Genomic DNA, 27,005 nt, shown 5'->3' with positions numbered 1-27,005 from the left:
TATAGGAATCTAAGAGTGATGATACCGGTTATAACTTGAATTGAATTCGGCGATTTCAAAATCAGAATATGTAATTAGATTTTTGAATGAGTATGGTTGTTTTGATTTCTATAAAAGAATGTATATTGTTGTGAAAGTAGGGAGTATAATGGATGATCTGCTGAATCAGATTCAAAGAATGTAACATATTAATTGTGAATTTATATATCTCTCGGGTATTACCTACCCGTTAAAAAAAATGTCACAATTAATATTTTGTACTAAAGAATTTTATTACAGTCTTTATGGAAATATATGTGTATATTTCTTCAGATGTAATATAGATTTAATGAGTTAATATTAAATTAAACTCACTTGATTTATGGTTAAGGCTAGGATAGATAATTTATAAACTTTAGAAATTACATAATCGTCGTAGAATGTTTTCCCAATGAAGTTATGAATCAATACTTCATCGTTATGGTATTCCTTAGTATCTACAGGGCGTATGACGTCATGCTCATGGGACAGATTGTGAAGTTGAGGTTTGCGATGCGGTTGTTGTTGGTGGTGGTAATGGTACTGTTGATGTTGTTGATGGTGGTACTTGTTATGTTGCTGGTGCTGCTGCTGGTGTTTGTAACCTTTGCACCATATTCTCCAAAGCCACTACCCGAGCGCGAAGCTCGTTGACTTCTTCTATTACACCTGGGTGATTGTTGGTTCGGACGAGCGGATAAATAAAATCTAGAATTTGGTGTAGTATGTAATCGTGACGAGATACTCTAGAAATAAGAGAGAAAATGGTGTTTCGGATAGGTTCGTCGGTAAGTGCTTCAGGTTCTTCGCCAAGAGGACAATGTGGTGGATGGAAGGGATCACCTTCTTCTTGTCTCCAATGATTAAGGAGGCTACGAACCCATCCCCAATTCATCCAGAATAGATGATGACTAATTGGTTGATCCATTCCGGTTACACTGCTTTCGGAACTTGAGTGGGATTCCATTTCGGAATCCGAGGGACTTGAACTAATGACAAATTCCATTTCGTACGATTGAATAAAGAATTTTTCGATATGAAATGATTTTTCAGCTATCGGGTGGTATTCTAATTATATAGAGCAAAAGGTTTCGTAGATTACGGAGGAATTTACGGAATATGTCAGGCAAAGTTTACAGTAACAGATACGCTAAGATATGAATTTTGTCTATACACTATTCATGCAATCATTGCAATAAGATGTGTCTAGACTAAGAATGATAAGCAGGTAATTTCCGACAATAATGATGAGCAAAACTTTTGACATGCAGACACGGTCGAAGTCCAGACTCACAAATGCATCCTAACGACTATCAGTTAGACACACTAATGCAGACCTGGTTTGCTAAGACCACCGCTCTGATACCAACTGAAAGGACCCGTTCATATACATTATAAACGATTCACAATAGTTGATTACATCGCGAGGTATTTGACCTCTATATGATACATTTTACAAACATTGCATTCGTTTTTCAAAGATAAACTTTCTTTACAACGAAAGTTGACGGCATGCACACCATTTCATAATACATCCAACTATAATTGACATAATAATAATCTTGATGAACTCAATGACTCGAATGCAACGTCTTTCAAAATATGCCATGAATGACTCCAAGTAATATCCTTAAAATGAGCTAATGCACAGCGGAAGATTTCTTTAATACCTGAGAATAAACATGCTTTACAGTTTCAACCAAAAGGTTGGTGAGTTCATAGGTTTATCAAAACAATCATTTCAATATATTAATAGACCACAAGATTTCCGTTTATAAATATATGTACACTCGCAAGTGTATAAAAGTATTCTATAAGTTGTAGGCACCCGGTAACAAGCCTTAACATTCATGTTTTACCCTCTGAAGTACACCAGATCAGGTGTGTTTAAAATAACCTCGAAGTACTAAAGCATCCCATAGTCAGGATGGGGTTTGTCAGGCCCAATAGATCTATCTTTAGGATTCACGCCAACCGTACATAGACAAGTAGTTTAATGTTACCAAGCTAAGGGTATATTTCTGGTTTAAACCCACGTAGAATTAGTTTTAGTACTTGTGCCTATTTCGTAAAACATTTATAAAAACAGCGCATGTATTCTCAGTCCCAAAAATATATATAAAAGGGAGCAAATGAAACTCACAATACTGTATTTTGTAGTAAAAATACATATAACGTCATTTAACAAGTGCAAGGTTGGCCTCGGATTCACGAACGTATCAATATTGAGATTCAATATTGCAGGAAAGTATGTAGACGCAACGGAGATGATAAACACTAGATTGACCTCACGAGCATACCCATGAACCATACCCATCACCTCCATAGCTATAACCCATAATTTTCATAGCTTCGACTCATTCAAAAAAACTATTTTGAAATCACTCGGACAGCACTCCGTCGTAATATTTTATGTATACTAATAATATCTTGAAATAATACAGAGCAAATATATATATTTATATATATAAATCGATTGAGAGAGTTTAGAGAAATATATTTTCAAGTTTCTATGAAATAATGAAACCTACTGAATTCTATTTATAATAGATTTTTGAATTATTAAAGTGAATTATTAAAGTATGAATTATTAAAGTGAATTATTAAAGTATGAATTATTAAAGTGAATTATTAAAGTATGAATTATTAAATTGAATTATTAAAGTATGAATTATTAAAGTGAATTATTAAAGTTAAAGTAAAGTAAAAGTAAAGGTAAAGTTAAAGTATAGTAAAAGTATAAAAACTATGTATGTATAATACGCGTATAAATATATATAATATTAATTTAAATTGTTATATATATTTAATGAAATAAAATATAAATATCATTATATTTATTATACTGGTTAAGTAATGAGTTGTCAAAAGTGATTCTAGATATTTATAAAAGTTATATACGTTTTAATAATAAAGTTCTTTTTAAACTGAAAACGTTTTTGTACGTTTGAAAATAGATTAATAGAATATTATGGAAACCAATTCTCCACTAGCTTTTGTCTAACTTTCGTAAATGACACCTTTTATTTTTATTTATAAATAGCTTTACAAATTATTCCGAATATCGTTAAGAGGAATAGATTTCTCAAATCATAGTGGACCTCTCAACAGAGACTTGTAATCATAATTCAATGTTTCTGATAATTCAATCATTTAATATATTTTTTTTAATTTCATCGATAATCATATTGAAACAAATACGTTCATATAAAGCATTATACTTTTAAATACTTTGTTGACATTTTCAATTTATAACATATACACATATACATACATATTCATATATGTTCATTTAATGGTTCGTGAATCATTGGAATTTGGTCGAGGTTTAAATGAATGTATAAACATAGTTTAAAATCCTTGAGATTTAACTTAACAAACATTGCTTATCGTGTCAGAATAATATAAAGATAAAGTTTAAATTTAGTCGGAAATTTCCGGGTCGTCACACATTTTGGTAAAACCACTTAAGGTCCGACTTTAATGCTTGGGATCAGTTTTGATGAGCCCCATTACTCCATTTTCACCCACTTTATCATCATCCATTAATTCTAGTGAGAGAGAGTGATTCAAGAGTGAGAAAGCTCCATTTAAGGAAGAAGAAGCTCATTTCGGGTTAGAGCTCGGGTATTAAAGTTGTTCATCTCCTCTTTTGCTACGTTTTGATAGTTGTGGTAAGCCCTAAACCTAACTTCCTTATTTTAATTGTATAAGAGTTAGGGTTTGTGTAAGTGATGAACATTAAAACCCATTTGCTAGTAATTTGGGGGTTTTGGGTGAATTTGGGTTATGTAGACTCAAAGATGACTAATTAGGGTTTTCAAAATATCAAATTAGGTTTATGAGCCTAAATTAGTTAGTAAAATTGCTAGCACACCTATATATATGTAAATGAGTGTTGTGTGGGTTAGTGGATGACCCGAAATGGGTGTGTTGACCTTGAAATTGGTCAAATGGGTCAAGGTGGACCTAAGTTAGTTAATGTTTGTGATTAAGGCCTAAACCTTGTTTTGAAATGTGTTTTAAACCCATCTTGGTTAATGATTAGGGTTTTGGTGAGTGTTGACCCGAAATTAGGGTTAAGGGTGCCAATGGGTCGAAAATTGCACCTTGGGTCAAAATGACTTTAGAATGGAAAGAATTGGTTGACCGACTTGAATTTGCAATTGATAATATGTATAATGTGATAGGTACGTTACTTTGAGGTTTCGCAAGCTCGGGTACCTTTTCACAAGAGATTTTGAGGTGAGTGGAATAATTATATATGTATTCGTATAATTATTGCATTCACTAAGCTTTGCTTACCCTCTCGTTGTTTACCATTTTTATAGGTTCGGTTGTGGACAAGGATAAGGGCATTGTCTTGGATTAGAGTTTTCGTCGTTGATTAGGGGACGCTTTTCGGATGCGTTGGCTTTTTGGAGTTTGACCAAGACTTGGGTAGTTTAATCCCAAACGCCATGCTCATAGTGTAGTTTGGAACTTAAACTTTTTGGTGGTCGAAACTCAGGATTTGTATTAAACGCGTAACTCAGGTCGATATGGGCCCCGCTTTGTAAAACTCATTTTTATGTTTGAATTATGTTAGTTTTACATATTTGAATATGTTGTTAAAAGAGTTTTGTCTAATTATGTCGGGAAGTGGCCAATCTTTTTAGCATTTCAAGACTTTTTGGACAGACCAGAATAGCGCACCGCGAGGCCTTCTGGCTCGCCGCGCCATATGCTGTTCCAGCAAAAAAAAAAATTTTGCTATTTTCACGCGGGTTGTTCGTGGTTTGGTTTGGGTTGTTACAAGTGGTATCAGAGCTTGGTCTAAGGGATAAAGGTGACTTGAGATAGGCGCCTAGACTTAGACTTTTGTGTGCGCGTTATGCGGGACTTGTAGGACTTTGGGTCGGATCGGGTTTTGGTTAGTGCATAGGTTTATGTGAACTAATCATGCGCTATTGTTTTGTGTGGTATTTGAAATCGTCAAGCGAGATAGACGTGGTACTAGTGAGTTAATGCGATGTGCTCGCGTAACAATGATTAGCTACCATTGTTACGGGTTCAAATCGTGTCAAACAAGCGATGTACGACGATTGTTGAGCAAGACGGGGTAGTGTGGTGTATATGTATATACATATGGGTAAAGTCCTTTCGTTTTGTTGCTTAATATACTTCGTTTTATAGAATGAAGATGAGAAATGGATACGACACCAATGACGGAGGTACGACTGAGGACGTTGAACTCACGGCCAAGGTTGAGGCCATCTTTAAAAGGCTAAAGAGGGATTTTCTTGACGACGTTCGAAAGGTCTTCCAAGAGTCGGTCAATGGACAAGTGACCGAAATGATCAATGATCGAATGAAAGCCGCAATAGAGGAGGCTTTAGAGGCTAGAAACATTTATCCTCGAGGCGAAGGGGGTGAAGGTAATGGTGGGGGTGGAAGGCGGGACTTCCACTACAAAAATTTCAAGGATACTCAACCTCCGATGTTTAATGGGGTGCAAGATCCGTTGAAAAGCACGTGTTGGATTTCCGATATCGAGGGGGCTTTCCGTACCGCGGAGTGTCCTCCCGAAAGGAAGGCGAGGTATGGTTCTAGTATGTTGAGGGAAGAAGCCAAGTTGTGGTGGGACGAAAAAATCAACTTTTATGGTGAAGAGCAATGCATGAACTTGACATGGGAGGAGTTTAAGAAGGAATTCTTCAAAGAATACCGAACTTCTTCTGATCTTGATAGAATCCGGGACGAGTTGCACCATTTGCAGCAAGATTCAATGGACTTGGTCATACTCAAGTCTACCTTTTTGGCAAAAACTCGTTTTTGTTCGGAATATGTGGGTGACGATCACAAGCTAATGAAAGATTTCTACCATACTTTGAATGATGAGTTCAAGGGCAAGATTAGTCGGGTATGGCTAAGTCTTTTGATGAGTTATTTGAATTGGCCCGGGGTTTTGAACCGGATGTTCCAAGAAAAAGCGATTTCACGTTTTTCAAAAGAAAGTTTGAAGGTTCTAGTCATTTTAACTTTTCAGACAAGAAGAACAAGAACAAGAAGGGTTCCTAGAGTGTTAATAGCATGAAGAAGGGCGCTTCCGGGGGTTTTTCTTATACGTGCTACAATTGTGGGCAACCGGGTCATATGGCTCGTGAATGTCCTAAACCGTCTTTCGGAAACAAGTTCACTTGTTTTAATTGCGGAAAAGAAGGGCATAAGAAGCCGGAGTGTCCCGATTTACGAAACGATAATGTGAAGCGGTTAGAGAAGGCGGTGGGTACAGCAAGGGGTCGCAACTATTTGATGACCAATGATGAAGCCAAACAATCGAACGAAGTTGTCTCAGGTACTTTCATGGTTAATTCTAATCCGGCAAGGATTCTCTTCGATAGTGGTGCAAATTTGTCGTTTGTGTCTCCTAAATTTGTGCCTAAACTTAATAGACCGTTAGCTAAGTTAAGTCGTCTGGTAGAAGTCGAAATAGCGGACGGCAAGACGGTGCTAGTGGTCGATGTGTGCACAAATTGTGATGTTGTGTTTGGTGCCGAAAACTTTAAGATAGATCTCATTCTGATGACTTTGGGCGACTTTGATATTGTAGTGGGTATGGATTGGCTCGATCGTAATAGAGCCGATATTGCATGCCATGAGAAATTTATTCGTGTGAAGACCCCAAGTTGGGGAGAGTTAATTATTCAAGGTGATAAACGAAGAAGACTTGTGCCAATATGCACTTTTACACGGGCACGTCGTTTCCTTGTTAGTGGTGGCATGGCCTTTCTTGCCCATGTTGTTGATACTCGTGATGAGCCACCACCCATTCGTAAAATTCCGGTGGTTAGTGAATTCGAAGACGTTTTTTCGGACGAGTTACCGGGTGTTCCGGCGGAAAGACAAGTTGAATTTCGCGTTGAGTTGGTTCCGAGAGCTATTCCCATTGCTAAAACTCCTTATCATTTAGCACCAACGGAAATGCAAGAGTTGTTGAATCAAACCCAAGAGTTACTTGAAAAGGGTTTTATCCGACCGAGTGCTTCGGCATGGGGCGCTCCAGTTTTATTCGTAAAGAAGAAGGATGGTAGTATGCGGATGTGCATCGATTATCGGGAGTTGAATAAAGTGGCGATCAAAAATCGTTATCCATTGCCTCGGATTGACGATTTGTTTGACCAACTCCAAGGTGCGACGTATTTCTCGAAGATTGACCTACGGTCCGGCTATCACCAAATGCGGGTCCGTGAGGAAGATATCGAGAAAATGGCTTTTCGAACGCGTTATGGGCATTTTGAGTTTGTAGTTATGACTTTTGGTCTTACGAATGCACCGGCGGCATTCATGGATCTTATGAACCGAGTGTGCCATCCTATGTTAGACAAGTCGGTAATTGTGTTCATTGACGACATACTTGTTTATTCAAAGAGTATGAACGAACATGAACATCATTTGCGTGAAGTATTGAAGACGTTACGAAGGGAGAAGTTATATGCGAAGTTCTCCAAATGTGAATTTTGGCTAAGGGAGGTTCAATTCCTTGGCCACATTGTGAACCAGGACAGTATTCAAGTAGATCCGATGAAGATAGAGACGGTGAAGAGTTGAAGACAACCGAATACGCCTACGGAAGTCCGAAGCTTTCTCGGATTGGCCGGTTATTATCGTCGGTTTATCCAAGACTTTTCTAAGATCGCTTCTTCGTTGACGAAATTAACAAGGAAGAACGCGAGGTTTGTTTGGGAGAACGAGCAAGAAATTGCTTTTCAATTGTTAAAGGAGAAGTTGTGTCAAGCTCCGGTGTTAGTGTTGCCGGAAGGGGTGGAATACATGACGGTTTATTGTGATACGTCTTTAAATGGGCTCGGGTGTGTTCTAATGCATAGATGTAAAGTCATTGCTTACGCCTCTCGTCAATTAAAGGAACACGAAACGAGATATCCGACTCATGATCTTGAGTTGGCGGCGGTGGTACATGCGTTGAAAATTTGGCGCTATTACTTGTATGGTGTCAAGTGTACGATTTATTCGGATCACAAAAGTTTGAAACATCTCTTTAATCAACGAGATTTGAATTATCGTCAACGTAGGTGGATGGATGTGGTAAAAGACTATGATTGTGAAATACTTTACATCCGGGCAAGGCGAATGTGGTCGCGGATGTGTTGAGTCGAAAGAATCATCACCCGGCGTTACGATTGGGATTGTTACGTATGATTATTACTAACGATTTTCTTGAAAAACTTGGTGTGATTCAAATAGAGGCTTACGTTCACAACAAGCATGCGGAACGAATTGTGGGGCAATCGGAATTCATTATTATGGGTTCACGTGGTTTGTTGTCTTTTCAAGGAAGAGTGTGGGTGCCTAGGATGGGTGATTATCGACAAGTGCTACTTGATGAAGTACATAAGTCAAAGTATTCCATTCATCCGGGCGCAATGAAGATGTATCTTGATTTAAGGAAAGATTATTGGTGGCCGGGCATGAAACGTGATGTTGTAAAGTATGTTGAGCAATGCGTCACGTGTTTGCAAGTTAAAGCCGAACATCAAAATCCGTATGGTAAGTTGCAACCGTTAGAAATCTCGAAATGGAAATGGGAGCACATTACCATGGATTTCATCACAAAGTTACCTAAAACGGCGAGAACCCAATTTGATTCGATTTGGGTTATAGTTGATCGATTGACGAAAAGTGCCTTGTTTCTTCCCATTCGGGAAGCGATATCGTCGGAGACCTTGGCTAAGTTGTTTATCAAGGAAGTCATCTCTCGACACGGAGTTCCTATGTCGATTATTTCGGATCGAGATACTCGTTTTACATCTCGGTTTTGGGAAAAGTTTCATGAAGATATGGGTACACAATTGAAATTGAGCACGGCGTATCATCCTCAAACGGACGGTCAAACCGAACGTACGAATCAAACTTTGGAGGATATGTTACGGGCGTGTATTATTGATTTTGGTGGTAGTTGGGACGAGCACTTACCTTTGATGGAATTCTCATACAATAATAGTTATCATACTAGTATCGGGATGCCACCTTATGAGATGCTATATGGACGAAGGTGTCGAACTCCAATTTGCTGGGGTGAAGTGGGTCAAAGGGAAATCGGGAGTACCGATTTGGTTTTGGAGACGAATAACAAGATTGATATTATTCGGGATCATTTAAAGAAGGCTCAAGATAGACAAAAGTCGTATGCCTATAAACGTAGACGAACGATCGAATTTCAAGAAGGCGACATGGTAATGTTTAAGGTTTCGCCATGGAAGGGTATTATTCGATTTCGAAAATGGGGAAAGTTAGCTCCTCGGTTTATTGGGCCATTCAAAGTTTTCGCTCGTGTTGGTGAAGTTGCATATCGATTGGAATTACCCGAAGAACTTGCGGGGATCCATAACACATTTCATGTTTCCCACCTCCGTAAGTGTCTTGCGGATGATTCTTCATGGATGCCGTTAGACGAAATTGAGCTAAACAATAAGTTGGAATATGTTGAAGAGCCGATTGCTATACTTGATGAGAAGGTGAAAATGTTGCATAACAAGGAGGTGAGAACTTTTAAGGTTCAATGGCATCAGAGTAAAGGTTTCGAGTTTACATGGGAACCTGAAGAATTCGTGTTGGTTTATCTTCCTTCTTGTCATGCGGCTTGGATCGCGAAGACGCGCTCCGAATTAAGTGGGGGAGAGTTGTAAGACCCGAATATTTTATTGTACATATGTGTGTATAAGTTATTCAAGTTATGGGGTTTAGGTTGTATTTAATTAAAAGGCAAAAGAAGCTGAACTGGGCATTTGGCGCACCGCGCGGCCTTATGGTGCGCCGCGCCATTACGGGCTGACAGCTCACTTTGTTTTTAATCAAGATATTTTGAGGGCATTTTGGTAAAACCACTTAAGGTCCGACTTTAAGGCTTGGGATCAGTTTTGGTGAGCCCCATTACTCCATTTTCACCCACTTTATCATCATCCATTAATTCTAGTGAGAGAGAGTGATTCAAGAGTGAGAAAGCTTCATTTAAGGAAGAAGAAGCTCATTTCGGGTTAGAGCTCGGGTATTTAAGTTGTTCATCTCCTCTTTTTCTACGTTTTGATAGTTTTGGTAAGCCCTAAACCTAACTTCCTTATTTTAATTGTATAAGAGTTAGGGTTTGTGTAAGTGATGAACATTAAAACTCATTTGCTAGTAATTTGGGGTTTTTTGGGTGAATTTGGGTCATGTAGACCCAAAGATGACTAATTAGGGTTTTCAAAGTATCAAATTAGGTTTATGAGCCAAAATTAGTTAGTAAAATTGCTAGCACACCTATATATATGTAAATGAGTGTTGTGTGGGTTAGTGGATGACCCGAAATGGGTGTGTTGACCTTAAAATTGGTCAAATGGGTCAAGGTGGACCTAAGTTAGTTAATGTTTGTGATTAAGGCCTAAACCTTGTTTTGAAATGTGTTTTAAACCCATCTTGGTTAATGATTAGGGTTTTGATGGGTGTTTTCCCGAAATTAGGGTTAAGGGTGCCAATGGGTCGAAAATTGCACTTTGGGTCAAAATGACTTTAGAATGGAAAGAATTGGTTGACCGACTTGAGTTTGCAATTGATAATATGTATAATGTGATAGGTACGTTACTTTGAGGTTTCGCAAGCTCGGGTACCTTTTCACAAGAGATTTTGAGGTGAGTGGAATAATTATATATGTATTCGTATAATTATTGCATTTACTAAGCTTTGCTTACCCTCTCGTTGTTTACCATTTTTATAGGTTCGGTTGTGGACAAGAGTAAGGGCATTGTCTTGGATTAGAGTTTTCGTCGTTGATTAGGGGACGCTTTTCGGATGCGTTGGCTTTTTGGAGTTTGACCAAGACTTGGGTAGTTTAATCCCAAACGCCATGCTCATAGTGTAGTTTGGAACTTAAACTTTTTGGTGGTCGAAACTCAGAATTTGTATTAAACGCGTAACTCGGGTCGATATGGGCCCCGCTTTGTAAAACTCATTTTTATGTTTGAATTGTGTTAGTTTTACATATTTGAATATGTTGTTAAAAGCGTTTTGTCTAATTATGTCGGGAAGTGGCCAATATTTTTAGCATTTCAAGACTTTTTGGACAGACCAGAATGGCGCGCCGCGCGGCCTTCTGGCGCGCCGCGCCATATGCTGTTCCAGCAAAAAAAAAATTATTTGCTATTTTCACGCGGGCTGTTCGTGGTTTGGTTTGGGTTGTTACATAAGGTGTAGAAGGTGTAAGTTAACCTAGTGTCGTATTTTTGAATAGATTAATGAATTGAAAATCAAGTGGATAATTGTCTTTTATTTAAATTACCTAGATAAAGGATAGTAGTTGGTTTAAGCTAAAAGTCCTAAGTGCAGAACAGTAAATAAGTGGAAGGATATCTGGAGTATGCAGATCAGGGAAATGTTGACCAAGATATTAGTATTGGGTTAGGGAAAGGTAATTATGCTTATGTTATGGCTATTCTTGGAATGATATAGATCTAGTTGGATGAGCCAATTACACAGACCTACTTATGAGCAGTGAGAAGTATGTCACTTGGTTATATAATTGAAAGGTAGCTATACCTCGGAGGTTATCCTCAGTAAAGTACTAGGTTTATTAGTGAGTTGAGCTCTAATCATAATCCTCGTTATCAGTTTGTTTAACTGAATAACAACGTGCCGTGTTTATTGAACACTGATCACAAACGGAAGGAGTCCGTTGGTTTAAGTTGGCAAAACCTTAAATAAAAACTAACAACCATTCCATCATAGTAGTCAAATCATATCAGTTCAAGCATTATACAGCATTACAGTTGATATACTGAAGGTAAAGCAGATAGAAACCTAATAAATACCTAAACAGATTATATGACTTAGTCCTTAGGCAACAATCAAATAAGAACATGCAATATGCTTGGGTCACACAGTGAAGGCACTAACTAGATCTTAACAGCTCCTAAGAAGTCTCTTCAGAACGGTCAATAGGCATACTAGGTCATTCATGTCTCAATTCCTAAGTTCCGTGTCCTAAAGGCGCATTAAATGCCTCTCGGGAACTTCGGCCATACCGAGTTCATAGAATCTTCAGATACAGTATAACCAGGGGTCTTAATCCTATGAAGTAGCTAATTTCATATAAGTGGACAAGTCCTGATCACAACCCAGGTTGGTCAATCCTTAAGATGCTAGCATACAAATCTATCAGACTTCCCAGTTCAGTATTACGATAGTAATCGTACTAAATTAACATAATTACGCTAACCCAAACTTCTATCATGGCAACATACAGATTAATTAAGCTATAATGGTAATATCGGAACGCATTATTAAACATAAAAAGTAAGAACACATGTTTAATACAAAAGAAAAGCGTTTCGGATAAAAACCTGAAAATGCCGAAGAAATTTGCCCTAGATCGCAGGGACTCGCCGGGATATCCTCCGGAAAAGAAAAGCTAAACTAACTACTACTAAAAACTAACTAAAAGCTTGAAAATATAAAGTGAATTACAAATTGAGTGTGTGTTGAAATGGATGGAGAGAGCCCTTTAAATAGACTTGGAATTTGCCTGCAAACGGCTGACAGGCCGTTTAGCTAGCCGTTTGGCAGGCCGTTTGCAGGGACCGTTAGCCAGATCAAGCCGTTTGCAGGGCCCGTTTGATCAGGGCGTGTGGCAGGCCGTTTGGCAGGCCTGGTCAGCTGAAATTCACTGGATTGAAACTTGATTTCTTGTCTTTCACCGTTTTTCTCTAGAATCTTCGTTTTAGCTCCGTTTTACTTGATTCTTTTTGCATCGCCTTCTTAATTACTTAATCTACAAAATCAACCGAAAAAGCGATAATTTTGCCGACAAAGTTTGAATCTTTATTGTTCTAGGGCTTAATATTGGGGGTAAAAATGTGACTTTTTGGCTGATATCACGGTCTATCATCTAACAAGAAAGACTTAATGGATTGACGTTTATATGTATTAAAAACAATATAATGGAAGTATTGACTTAAGTGTTGACCAATATATTACTTCGTTACAAAAAAATGTTAGGATTACGGTTTTATATAAACAATAGTATAACTATAACGAGTTGGCAACTATTTGAGAATAACACTTTGCAACGGTTGCTTTGAATTTTTTTAATTCTATTGATTACGCTATCATAGTATTATATGTTATACGTATTGAATAAACTAACATTTATAGGGCCCCTTTTTAAGTTTCGAACAGGGCCTCCAAAATTTGCGAGACGCAATGGCGAGTCTATGTATTGTCCCGTGGGGTCACGGGACACCGCTAGTTCAAAAATTATTAGTAGAAAATACCCTGTAAATTGTATAGGACACAACTAAATTTAACTGGAGGACCCCATATCTTTTTCGAATTTATAGTTTTTCCTTTAAAATGTATATGACACCATTATATTTAACTACTCGGACTCAATATACTTTGCGAACTTGTAGTTTTTTGGAAGTAAACAACCACTAAAATAGCTTTCAAATATAATCAGTACTAAAAAAATTTCAGGACCCCATTGAATTTGCTTTCTAGAATCGCCACTGGCGAGACGGCCATGTCTACTGATGCCAAAAAATCGCCATTAAAAAAAAAAAAGATGTTTTCGTGATATGGTGGGCCTGATCTTATAGCATGCTTGCTACATCATGTATGTGTGTTTTATCAATATAATTCTTGCTTTTTGAAAGAAAAAAAATAGATTTTATTAATTAAAAATAAAGTAAAATAAGTAATAAATTCTTGCTTTATCAATATAATTCTTGCTTTTTGAAAAAAAAAATAAGAAATTTTGTGCTCACACTCATTAAGACGAAAATTTATTTTAGTAAAGTATAAGTAGTGCTATTTTTGGAACAAGTTTGCAAGAAAAGCCAATTTGATTTTGTTCTCATCTTATTTTGGTTGGCATATCACGTACATTTGTAATCTTCTAGGTATACATTTAGTGCGGCCTTCCAGATAGACCAAATCCTCTTGTCCCTCCTATTTTAAGAATATACTTGTCACATTCTGATTACATTAATAGATTTTTTTAACCTTTTATTTTAGTTGAGTAGTGACCCAACTTATAATGTAATAAAGTATTCCTACACTCACTATCTACTATTTTCTTTTGAGCCCAATGTTCTTCTTTTGAACCCAGTAGAATTCTCTATTGTAATCATCAAATTTTCACTTTTTCGTGAAATTTTTTTATTAATTTAAATCCTTGTTTTTTGACACAAAAAAAAATAAAAAATAAAATAAAATATCTACTATTTTCTAATTTCTAGTTAATTAGCCAGTAAAATGATCCGTAGAATTACGAGTTTATTTTAACAAAACAGTTTAATGACATGTTTTAGGTATCAAGTGAACGTATATACTAAAGTCATTTAGTTTAATGACCCGTGAAACCACAGATTCCGATTAAGAAACTTGTCGTTGTTTTTACAAACATGTTGATATACTTAACTTAATCAGAATAAATGAACTACACCAATTTTTTCCAATTTTTATCACAATTATTATTTTCGTGTCATAAAAGCTATATTACAACATTTTATTGAGACATGTATTTCGAATACATATGTAACGTAATTAATCCTGTAAAGACAACTCATATTTGAATTATAATAATATATTAATAATAATAAAGTTTGTTTTAAAATTGAGTATTTATATATTTAATAATAATTATTAGTAATAACAAATGCATCTTTAAGTTTAAAAAAAAAAACTAAAATACAATTATTATATAAAGATTGTAAAATATGTTCAAACATTGTACATGTGTTCATGGGGTGTTTTGTAAAAGAATGTACAATTTGTTTTAAAGTTTGTACATATGGTCATGTGGGTGTTATCATAAGGTTGTACATAATGTTTCAAATATTGTATATATGGTCATGGGGGTGTTTTATCATAAGATTGTACATAATGCTTCAAATATTGTACATATGGTCATGAGGGTATTTTACTATAAGATCGTATATAATGCTTCAAATATTGTACATATGGTCATGGAGGTATTTTATCATAAGGTTGTATATAATGTTTCATATTATATTATACAATTAACATATGTTAATATTTTATTAAAAATAATTAATTATTTTAATAACATCATCATGAGTTGTTTAGAAATTTTTTCTTTATTTTGAACTTTTCTTAAGATTGAATAATACTTATTTATGAAATCATCATTTTAGAGATTTATATGATACTATAGATTTAGTTATATTTAAAATAAGTTGGATAAATAAGAGTTTCCGCTTACTTAAAAATTAAGACTAATTAAAAACTTTATAAAAATAAATGACCATGAACAATAAATATGAGTGTATAAAGAAGCAATGACTTTTGATAGTTATTGCATGTAAGTTGATAATTTTTCTACACGATAAAAATAATATACGATGCAATGATTTTTGAGTTATGTTATTCTTCTTTTGTCTTTAAACTGTTTCAAATTTATTGATAGAGTATCATTATTATTGTATGTCTCTAGCGAATTTAGAGAATGCTATTGTATTGCTTTTTTTTTTTTTTTTTTTTTTTTTTTTTTTTTTGGTGATAGTGAATTTTAAGTGGCCTATAAATCTCATGATTTTTACTCTCGCTTAAGAAAATGTTCACGTAAAATGTCATGTGTTCATTGTGTGTGTTTAATTATCCTTAATTTACTGATTTGTAGTTTTTAGGTTCTTTTTCTTCTTTTTGTGTATCATGATTGTCAACATCTTTATTAATTCATACGGGTCGAGAAAGTTATTTGCACTTTCAGTTTTCCGTTGTAACTTATTTCATTTTCCATTGTAACTTATTTCCCTACCATGGTTTACACTTGTTTAGCTAAACTTTATATTTAAGACCAATATTACAATCTCAAATGCTTTTTTTTTAACGGCCAAAAAATTTAGATTAAACACACGCTCCCTAGCAAGACGCTAAGAGGGTAAAGTTACAAGGACTTTAAGCGCCACAAAGGAGAACGGGTAGAAAAATAAACATGTCTTGTTTATATTTACTCACGAATTCATACTCACGAATTCATCCCTTATAAATCTGTCACTTTGAGTAAATAACAAAGGAGAACGTTTAAATGATATATATGAAGGTATTTCGTATGCCCGAGCGACATATTAAATTAATGTGGCTAGTATGTTATGATCCAAGTCGGGTCATACCCAATAACAAACTTACCGACACCTTAAAACGTATTTAGTCTTGACGATTGGGTCGTTGAATAAATACGCGACACTTGGACTTTAGAAAATCGGTTTTCTAAAATATGATCACTTGAGATAAATTATTTGGATAATTTATATATAATTGTTTATAGGTTTAAATGATTATGTTGTGTTATATTTTATAAAAAATGTTTATAAAATGTGAAAGTAATAAAAATAAATACGTGTTATATATATATATATATATATATATATATATATATATATATATATATATATATATATATATATATATATATATATATCAAGTTTATGTGTATATATATAACATTATTATTTTATATAATGAGTGTGCAGAATTTTGGTCTTCAAGACATGAACCCATGCTCATTTTGTTACTTCCAACCCACACACAACTTTAGAGGTGCATGCTATTTACTTGAACCAAGACTTGACCACTTCTATCAAGTGTATCTTTACATTTTAGTTTGAAAAAAACTGCACAACTAGCATTCTGCATAAGCAGCAGGCCGTGGCCTTTTTTACACCAAAAGGGAGTTCTAAAATTCTTTTTCAAGCTCAATTCAAGTGTCTAATTAAATCCTAACTAAAGTATTAGGTGTTGGGTAAAAGTTTGGGGTATTATCTCTTGAGGTTTCATTGCTTTGAAGCTCCATTCATCATCAACTCTTGGAGATAGCTATTGTCCAAAATTCAGCTCATTTCTTACTCATTGAGGAGATATAAACTTCTTCTTATACTTGTTATATTTGTAAGCATATTATCAAGACTTGATATCAACTTGGAATTCAACTAAAATGGTTTAATATATACACTTGTTTTCTTAATATATCATGCTTCCGCTTGCTATATTTCTTACTAAATTGATTTAGTAATTATGTTAACATTAAGAACATGTTGTTATATTGAATTCCAACATTGGTATCTAGAGCCGAGGTCTTTGGAATATGCTTCTTATATGGTTTATAAACCCATGAATTTTGTAATCTATAAACATACATGAAAGTAGATTACAAAAACTTTTCGGGTTTGGAGGGTTGCTTGGTTTGGCCGAATTCTTGGACACCCAAAATGAGTTTTGGGTTGTTCCATTTTGGTCATATTTATTGTTCACAATCATAGCCACGACCTTGTGTTTGAATGAATGTTCGTTTGGTTGATTTATTCATCAATTTGGTTTGTAATGATTTATTCAATTTGGTTTGTAATAATTATTCATTTGGTTATGTAATTTATTTTATATTTGGTATGTAAAATAGATTAGGTTGTATTTTCATTTTTTTAGACAAAATGTATTATGATATATTTTGTAAAATAATGAAGATGATGAAGACTTGAAGAACACATGAAGAAGCATTTGGATGCAAGATTAAGTGGGAGATTTAAAATCTCCTACTTTGTGTTATAACCCCTTCACCGGTGGCATTTGTTTTCGGCTAAACAAATGTCCACCAAAATGGCTTGATTGTGAACATATGATTTTGCATGCGTGGTTGTTTTGTATGATTATGTGGATTGTATGTTTGTATGCTACAAGTTAATCACACAAGTCAACAACTAGAAAATGGCAATTTAATTGGTTAAACTAGAACATTATTAACGACATGCAAAACGTCAATTTAAATGGTTAAATTAAAAATGGCTAAAAGGACATTAATAATCGGTTATTAAGAACATGATAAGGATCATACATATAAAATGGTTTATATCAAGTAATTGACTAAAATTACAAGACTTGAAAATGGATTTCAAATGAACCATACACTAAATGCATGTTGGTGCATGGCATGATTGTTTTCTCAAACTAGAATTAATGAAAACTTAAAATCCCTTATTAACAATGTAAACAAGTTAAACGCCATCCTTTTGTGCAACACTTAAAAATATTAGGGAACTCATAATGGGATAAAGGTCACCTAACCGTTATGAGCAAACTAATATGATTAAGGTGAATTTCGCACACTTGTGGGATAAAGATCACCTAACCACTTGTATGTTAAATTTACACGTTTACACAAGTAGGACGACTTGATTTGGGAATCATGAACTTAGGTTCACCGAAGCATGAGGAACAAATAGGCGTTGATGGGATAATATGCCATGCAAAAGGATTGCATGATCTCATAACTTAGAAGTTGCAAAAGGATTGCAATTGTCATATAATGACTACCTAGCTAAATCAAATGACGGGATAAAGGTCACCTAACCGAAATTTGGTTTACCGTTGGATTCTAAAATTTAATAAATATCAATTGGATTTAAAGGGTATTGATTGTTAAATTAAAATTGATACTTAAACAACTTTGTTAAATTTTGTAGATGGCCGCCAATAACAACAACAACATTCCAAACGCACCTATCAACTTTAACAACCTATCGTTGAGGTCAATCCTCGAAAAAGAAAAACTCAACCATACGAACTTCATGGATTGGTTCCGCAATCTAAGAATTGTCCTCAAACTTGAGGATAGGGCGTATGTGTTGGAAGACCCCATTCCCGATCAACCGGACGAGGATGATACGGAAGGCATGGCTTATTGGGAGAAACACCGATTCGGTGCAAGTTTCTTGCCTCATGCTTGGGACTATGATACCCGAACTCCAAAAGGATTTTGAGCATCATAGTGCATACGACATGATTACACAGTTGAAGGAGATGTTCCTTCAACAAGCTCGTGTCGAGCGCTTCGAAACGGTTCGAGCGCTTCATGCATGTCGGATGGACTCCCAATCCGTTTCATCTTATGTCCTTAAGATGAAAAGCCTAATTGATCGAGCAAACCGTCTAAACTGCAACGTGTCTAATGAATTAGCCACAGACCTTATCCTTAATTCCCTGTCAAAGAGGTTTGACACATCTGTAATGAATTACAACATGAATGGATGGGATAAGAGCATTGGCGAATTACACGCCATGCTTAAGACGGCAGAAGCGAGCATGGGTAAAAGGGCTTCACCCATGTTTATGATCAATGAAGGCGGGTCCAAAACCAATAACACTTCTAAGCCGAAGGCGTCTAAGAGGAAAGGACCCGCCTACCAAGGCAAGGGCAAGGGAAAGGGGAAGATGGTTACCCCAACCAACAACAACAAAAAGCAAAAGGGTGTCGGTAAAGCAAATCCCAAGGAAGATCCGTGCTTCGGTTGGGGTGAAATGGGTCACTGGAAACGAAACTGCCCAGTCTACCTTAAGGAGTTGAAGGAAAAGAGGGATGCAGGGCAAACCTCGGGTAATGTATATATGGTATACATTGAGCTTAGTATTACTTCTTCTAATACATGGGTATTAGACACAGGATGTGGAACTCACATTTGCAATTCTATGCAGGGGTTCAAAAGAAGTAAACAAGAAGCGGGAACATCAAGTCTCTACATGGGAAATGGAGCTAAGGTGTACGTAGTAGCTCAAGGAGACTTCATTTTAAAGCTTCCAAGTGGTTTGGAGCTTATTTTGGAAAATGTTTTGTATGCACCCGATTTATCACGAAACATTATTTCTGTATCCCGTTTGAAACAATGTGGTTTTAATCTTAATTTCATTAATGATGATATCCATGTTTCTTTAAATAATGTGTTCTATTTTAAGGCTTCACCTTCGAATGGTATTTATGAATTGGTTCATGATGACACAACATACAATAGCTCAATATACCATGCAAACACCAAGAAACTCAAAAGGGATTTGAGTGATTCCTACTTATGGCATTGTCGCCTTGGTCACATAAACAAGAACCGAATGCACACACTTCAAAAGAATGGACTTTTGAAATCAAATGAACTAGACTCGTTTGATGTATGTGAGTCTTGTTTACAAGGCAAAATGACTAAAGCACCTTTCAAAGGGACCTATGAAAGGGCTAAGGACTTATTGGGATTAATACATTCGGATGTATGTGGACCCTTTAAGCCCATAACTAGGAATGGTGAAAGATACTTCGTTACTTTCATTGATGACTTCAGTCGTTTCGAATATGTCTACTTGTTAAGACATAAGGACGAAACTTTTGAAGCATTCAAAGAGTATCAAAACGAAGTACAAAATCAACTCAATAAGATAATCAAGGTACTTCGTACCGATAGAGGATGTGAATACCTAAGCGATGCTTTCCAAGCTCATCTTAGAAGTTGTGGGATTATCTCGCAACTCACTTCTCCTGGAACACCCCAACTGAATGGAGTTTCCGAAAGGAGGAACCGAACCCTAATGGATATGGTTCGATCTATGATGGCTAGAAGCTCATTACCTCTATCATTTTGGGGTTATTGTCTTTGCTCTGCGGCTTGTATTTTAAATATGGCCCCAACCAAGAAAGTGGAACGAACACCTCATGAGATGTGGTTTGGAAAACCTCCATCTCTATCATACTTAAAGGTATGGGGATGTGAAGCTTACCCTAAGCGTTACGTCCCTAATAAGTTAAATGCTCGATCCACAAAGTGTATCTTCATCATCTCTTGAGGTTTCATTGCTTTGAAGCTCCATTCATCATCAACTCTTGGAGATAGCTGCTGTCCAAAATTCAGCTCATTTCTTACTCATTGAGGAGGTATAAACTTCTTCTTATACTTGTTATATTTGTAAGCATATTATCAAGACTTGATATCTACTTGGAATTCAACTAAAATGGTTTAATATATACACTTGTTTTCTTAATATATCATGCTTCCGCTTGCTATATTTCTTACTAAATTGATTTAGTAATTATGTTAACACTAAGAACATGTTGTTATATTGAATTCCAACAATATATACCTAGAAGCAATTCAATAAACCCAGAATTCAAATTATATTATATGCAGAATAAATCCAATACAATGAAATGCAAAACCAATTGAAAGTGGTTGCTTTAGTGTTAACGACTAGCTAACACTCCATGGCAACCACAACCTTATTCGACACTACGAACTAACACCGCGCTATGCTAGCAGCAATGGTGTTGGTGTTGTTAACTTTGCGGCCAATATTACAATCAACCCGCGAGAGTAAACACACCCAAATTTGGTAAAAATGAATACATAACTAAAAATAACATTTGTCAGAGAGTTGATTGGCCAACGAAGATTGGCCTAAAGCAACTCGACAGATGATGTATAATTTATGTACAAAAGTACACTATCATATTTATGTTTGGAGTTTTTTATTGACTGCTACAAAACTCAAGAAACCCCATAAATTCATGATTTTGAATCATCCTGATGCTTTTCTCAATGCCAATAACCCCTGTTCATGTATAAGTACAACCATGTAAGCATATTGTACAAGTTGTATTCCAAAAAAATCTATTTTTTTTTAAAAGGGATTTAAATTTGAATTTAAAAAGTTACCCATTGTGATAGCACTGGCAAATATGACACCAGAAAGAATGAAGACAATAAGTGAAGCTCTCTTCAAGAATACAACTAGTTTTCTAACAAAGAATTGACCCCAGAAACCAGCCAAAATCGATACGCTCATTAGATATAACGCTGCATTAAATTCGAAAAGGTTAATATAAATCGTTTTCATGTGTTGGTGTAAAAATTGTTAAGTATGAGAATATACCATATGGGATTGGGAACCTTTTTAGTAAATAGAATTCGACTACGGATAAAGATGATGAAAACATCATCACAAACGTCGCTGTTGCGCTTGCTACCTATAGAAAACAACAAACAAGACAAATCATTTAAAACATCATTCTCTTGATGCTGACTATTTTAATCAAAAAGATTAATAATAATAATTAAATAAAAATGTAACCAATTTGACTTCAATTTGTATTTGTGTACCTGAGGTATGACTCCGATTTCTAGTAAGAGTGGGCCCAGAATGAAGCCACCACCGGACCCCAAAAGGCCACCGACGGTACCACCCAAGACTCCACAAAGCGCACAAAATACAAGATTAGGCACGGTCCAATTGATTGTGGCCTCACACACTGATTCAGTGTTACCTAAGCTTCTCCGTTTTTTGCTTTCTTTGTATAATTTAACACATTCGTACCCAAACACTGCTAGCGTTGCCGGGAACTGTAAAAAAAAAAAAAAAAGGCTCAATTTAACGCACATTGGTGCATAATTGGCCATTATGGTGTAATAGAATTTGAAAAACTGCAACAAACCTGTGCGACTGTGAGTACCCAATACCATGTACTGCACACAACTAGTTCGTTCTGCAGAACATACAAAAGGCCAAGAGTTAGAAAAAAGTTGCATACAGCAATATCATACTAAAATTTGACTAATTTTGACTACGTTTGACTGTTGGTCAAATGTATTCTCTGCTTGCCTTGATGATCTGAAGAACTAAAAATGCAGCCCATACAGCAACTAGTAGCATAAGCTTCTTCCAGCGCAGATTGAATGTAAATATTTCCTGTAAGTTTATAAAGAATAAAGTTTAGACATGATGAAAATGTACTTAAAAATGTCAACGTTTGAAAGTCAAGATGTCAAAGCGGTCAATGCTCACCATTGGACTTTTCTCTTCTCTTGGAATCAAAGGCTCATAAGTATCAATTAGAACTGAAACCAATAAGAGGTAACAAATTATCAAAATGTTGATTAAAATTTGAAAAATGTCACCAACTAAATTATAAAATATTTATGAAACTCACGTTCTCCTCGTGAATTGACAAATGTTTCTCTTGGTTTCGCCATTTCTTTCTGCATCAGTCGAAAAATATAAAAGTTTCATATAAAAGCAGATACTTAAAAAGTAGTACCAAATATGATTTGGTTTTTAAAAACTAAAATTCTTTTGAAAAGGTATCTTAAATTCTTAATCTTGTTGACTTAGACCTACTTTTAGCATCGACTCTTCCTTCCACATTTCAATGCCTCTAAAGAAAGACCTCGATGATGTCCCTGCAAAACAAAATTAACATAAGTAAATACGACTGTTTGACAATAAGTTAATCAGCTAAAGTAACTGTCATAACAATAAAATAACATAATCTAATTTTATGGTAGATAAGGGAAACTCTGTATTGCCCAAAAAAGAATGTTCCATTATTGTGACAACGATAGTATAAACTATATAGTAACTTGAATTAAGAAACAACAATAATTAGTGTATAATTAATAAACAAATTGCAAGCCGATTTAAAACTGAGAATTACTTCAATTAGCAAATACTTAACAATCATATGAAACATGTTGGTATAGTAGACTTGTAAGCTACTTGACAATAAATAATTGATAAAACGCTTGTCATATGAGTTTAAATTAAGCAATAATGCACCTAACTGCTAAAAGAATGAGATCATTATCTAGGATTTAGATCTAACTAATTCTAAAATAAGATCTACTTTGTTGGATTAAGATTAATTGTCTTTGCACACATGACTTGAACATCACAAGGTTAACACAATAAGAATAACAATTTACTTGAGTATAATACCTTCATAACTATTGTATTAGAAATTTTGTTATATTATACTAGTTAGGATATGAAACAAGTAGGAATACATGAATATTGGTAAAGGAAAAAGGGTAACCGAATCCTCGAAGCGTCATAGATCAGTCTACGAACAGCATAAACAAATAAGGTAAACAGATAAGGTTTTCCTGTTCAGACTACCCGAAAGAGGAGAATATTTTTCATTCAAATATAAAACGGCCTAACTAGATTATCATGTGACCGTTCTGACCGTTTTGCCTGGTCACACCCCAAAATATATATTGTTGGTGATGTTTGAACATGAGACCTCTTATACAGAAATCAGAGCCCGAACCGCCGCTCAACTACTAATGTGGGGACATGTATATTGGTAAAAATAGTACATGTTTTTTAGCTTTTGAAACTACAATGCATTAATAGATTTAATTTTTTTTTTTTTTTTTCTGTTTACAAATGAGTTTGCAGTCAGTAATCACTATGAGTACACATATAACAGATAGGAACCCTGGAATTGTGTTTAATTAATTAAATTAAAATGATTAATACTAATGGGGGAATTAAGGGTTTACCTAAGAAAAGAATGATGATAAGAACAGTAATGAGCCAGTATGGAAATACAACACTAAGAGCAACACCAAGTGTGATTCCAAGCATAAGCATAGGCTGAAACAAAAGTGCTAAATCATAGTCTAGTATTGGTACATCTCTGCATGGATGTTGTACTCTTAGATTATACCAAAATGATGATGCTGATGCCCCCATTATCATACCTGAAATCACAACAATTCACACCTCAATTATCCCCTTTCTTTTCAATCAAATATATTAATTATTAATTAATTATAAACATATACTGTACTAATTCTGAAAACTGTTTTACTGTTCACGTTCAAATCAATATTTCCCCCCTTTTCATGTAACTTGATATTATTCATTCAATTTCATATCAAAACCATTCTAAACTAGTGCGAAGTATTTCATTAAACGTATAGGTTTGAATCTGACCTGGCTCTTCCAAACTATTTATTCTGCAAACTATTTACTCATCTTGTTTATTACTTTATCTCTTACATAAATATGACCAATCATGGACTACCATTTTAAAAATATTTACTGATAAAAATTGCAAAATTATTGCTCTGGTATAACACAGATTAAAAAATTAGAAAAAAAAAACATACACTTGGAAAGAGCAGCAGCAGATTTGGTATCAAAACCAACAATCAAAGTAAGCATTGGTACAAAAATACCGCCGCCACCAACGCCGCCAACGGTGCCGCATGCCGAACCCAAGAATCCGATTAATGTAGCCACAATAATTCTCCAATTAAACTCCAACTCCTGCAAATCAAAACATAAAATTTTGAAAAATTCAATATTAATATCAAGATAATGAGAATGAGTATCGATAGAGACTTTACAGGCCATGTTTTTTCATCGGAATTAAGAGCAACTGGATTCCGATTAAGATGATGATTGTATTTGTGGTTATTGTAATCGGAGATGATGAACGCCGATACAATAGCGGCGGAGAAGCCTGCTACTAGATACAGAACAAGGCCTTTAGTTGCCATGGATGAATGCTATGTTTTGTTAAAAAAAAAAAAAAAAAAAAACAATAGAAAACAGAGAGGAAGAAGACAATAAATATTATAAGAAGAGTGACCAAGTTGTAAGCATGTTAGGACTCACATGGCACCTGCTTATATACAAGTGAAAATCGGTACATTTCATCTTTATTCCGATTTATTAATATTTAATTATTTATTGTTTTATTGTTTCAAGGTCTATTAAACTTTTTGTTAACCATTAAATGTTTTAATTTTTTTTTATTTTCATATTAAAATATATTTAGAATAATTATCAAACAGTTATTATTATATATTTTTTATAAGCAAATTTGTATTTATATACTGCAAATATGTACAAAGGAGGTCTTAAGGCAAGAGCCTCCAAGCACCGAAAACCCGAGTATACCTATATATGATCAATCTCAACCCGGATTCAAATTGTTTCTAAAAGGGAACCATATTACTAGGATTCACAAGCCATTGATGCCACTCAAAATGATGTTTCCTAGAACAATTGATGATCCATTCACATGTTTTGATTTGCACTTCATTGACTATCTTTGCCGACGCCCACGCCTCGTTTTGAAAGACTTTTTGGTTTCTATTTATCCAAACTAAATAGCTTGTAGTCCACACTGTTGCTTGCCACGTTTTCTTTGATACAATGATACACTATAGAAGCAACTTGAATTAAGCCAATCGACTATACTCGTGTTAATCGGAGTTGGAAGATTCCACCATTTAATCACTCCTTCCCACACATCTTTTGCATGTTTACATTCGAGAATTGCATGATCCACGGATTCAACTACGTTGTTAGACATTTGGTACAATAATGAGTCAAGGTTGATATCCCGCTTGTCTAATTCGACTTTCACAGGGATTCTACCTTTCAAGACTCTCCACAAAAAATCTCAATCTTTTAAGGAATGAGTTTATTGCGTAAAGTTTCCATAGTAGACCCGGAGATAAGATACAGAATCTCGTTTTGAAGATAGCTCTTTCAAAATAAAATTATCACCCGCGCCTAATTTGAAAGCCCATTTGCTACTGTTATCCTGGAGATTAATCTTGCTTTTGACCGTTGAAACAACCTGCTCAAGCTCACTTTGAAGCCTGCCCGTAAGAAGTCTAGACCAGTCCCAATTAAAAGACCAAATCCTGTTCGAAAATGACACTCTTTCCTTGATAGAAACGTAATTGGATTTTTTGATTCTGAATAAACGCGGAAACCTGTCACATAATTTGGTGTTGTCAGCCCAATCGTCTTTCCAGAAACTGATGTCCTGCCCGTCACCTATTGATCTTTCGAACAGCTCGTGGAAATTAAGAGCAACTTTGTTTAGCTCTTCTCCGATTTTGATGATGTTCCGCCAAGCTGAAGAATGTCTCAAAATCGAATTGTTAGAATTATTTCCCAACCCCCTTCCCTCCCATAAATACTTTTGATTATATTTACCCATAAAGCCCCATTTTCAGTGCGAAACAGCGACCACCATTTACCTAAAAGAGCCCAATTTTTTTACTTAAGCGACCTGATATTTAGCCCGCCCCGTTTATAAGACACGATAAGAGACTCCCATTTAACCCATGATAATTTTGATTCATTATCCGACCCGCCCCAAAAAACTTATGACACTATTCTCGAGGAGATTGATGACACATGAAGGCGCACGAAACAACGAGAAGAAGTACAAATGCAAGCTACTCAGGAGCAATTTGATAAGTGTTAACCTTCCCCCGAACGACATTGTTGTAGCTTTCCAATCCGAAAGGCGTTTTTTGAATTTTTCAATGACCGGATTCCAATCGTCCAATTTTTTCATTTTACGACCAATCGGCATACCT

The 27,005-nt window shown here is 35.3% G+C and overlaps 1 protein-coding gene across 1 annotated transcript; it reads right to left on the bottom strand.

Moving 5' to 3' along the window:
- Nucleotides 1-20,968: 20,968 nt before the first annotated feature.
- Nucleotides 20,969-25,242, bottom strand: LOC139844329 (sulfite exporter TauE/SafE family protein 4-like). Its single transcript, XM_071834550.1, has 12 exons — nt 25,008-25,242; nt 24,768-24,927; nt 24,156-24,356; nt 22,990-23,051; nt 22,802-22,850; nt 22,657-22,709; nt 22,474-22,560; nt 22,307-22,357; nt 21,975-22,214; nt 21,748-21,841; nt 21,531-21,671; nt 20,969-21,426 (listed from the first exon to the last, which is right to left on the bottom strand). The coding sequence occupies exons 1-12, from the start codon at nt 25,158-25,160 to the stop codon at nt 21,344-21,346; spliced, it is 1,374 nt and encodes a 457-aa protein (XP_071690651.1). The 5' UTR covers nt 25,161-25,242; the 3' UTR covers nt 20,969-21,343.
- Nucleotides 25,243-27,005: the final 1,763 nt, after the last annotated feature.

The sequence above is a fragment of the Rutidosis leptorrhynchoides genome, chromosome 4 (assembly GCF_046630445.1).
Source record: "Rutidosis leptorrhynchoides isolate AG116_Rl617_1_P2 chromosome 4, CSIRO_AGI_Rlap_v1, whole genome shotgun sequence".
Lineage (NCBI taxonomy): Eukaryota > Viridiplantae > Streptophyta > Magnoliopsida > Asterales > Asteraceae > Rutidosis > Rutidosis leptorrhynchoides.
The sequence above is the reverse complement of the archived record's forward strand: the minus strand, read 5'-3'. Positions and strand labels throughout refer to the sequence as shown.

Excerpts from the sequence above, each read along its gene's own strand:
- LOC139844329 (XM_071834550.1), bottom strand. The coding sequence starts at position 25,160 with ATGGCAACTAAAGGCCTTGTTCTGTATCTAGTAGCAGGCTTCTCCGCC. Across the intron at positions 22,358-22,473 it reads TAGTTCTTCAGATCATCAAG|AACGAACTAGTTGTGTGCAG; the intron begins GCAAGCAGAGAA and ends TATGTTCTGCAG. Across the intron at positions 22,215-22,306 it reads GGGTACTCACAGTCGCACAG|TTCCCGGCAACGCTAGCAGT; the intron begins GTTTGTTGCAGT and ends TTTTTTTTACAG.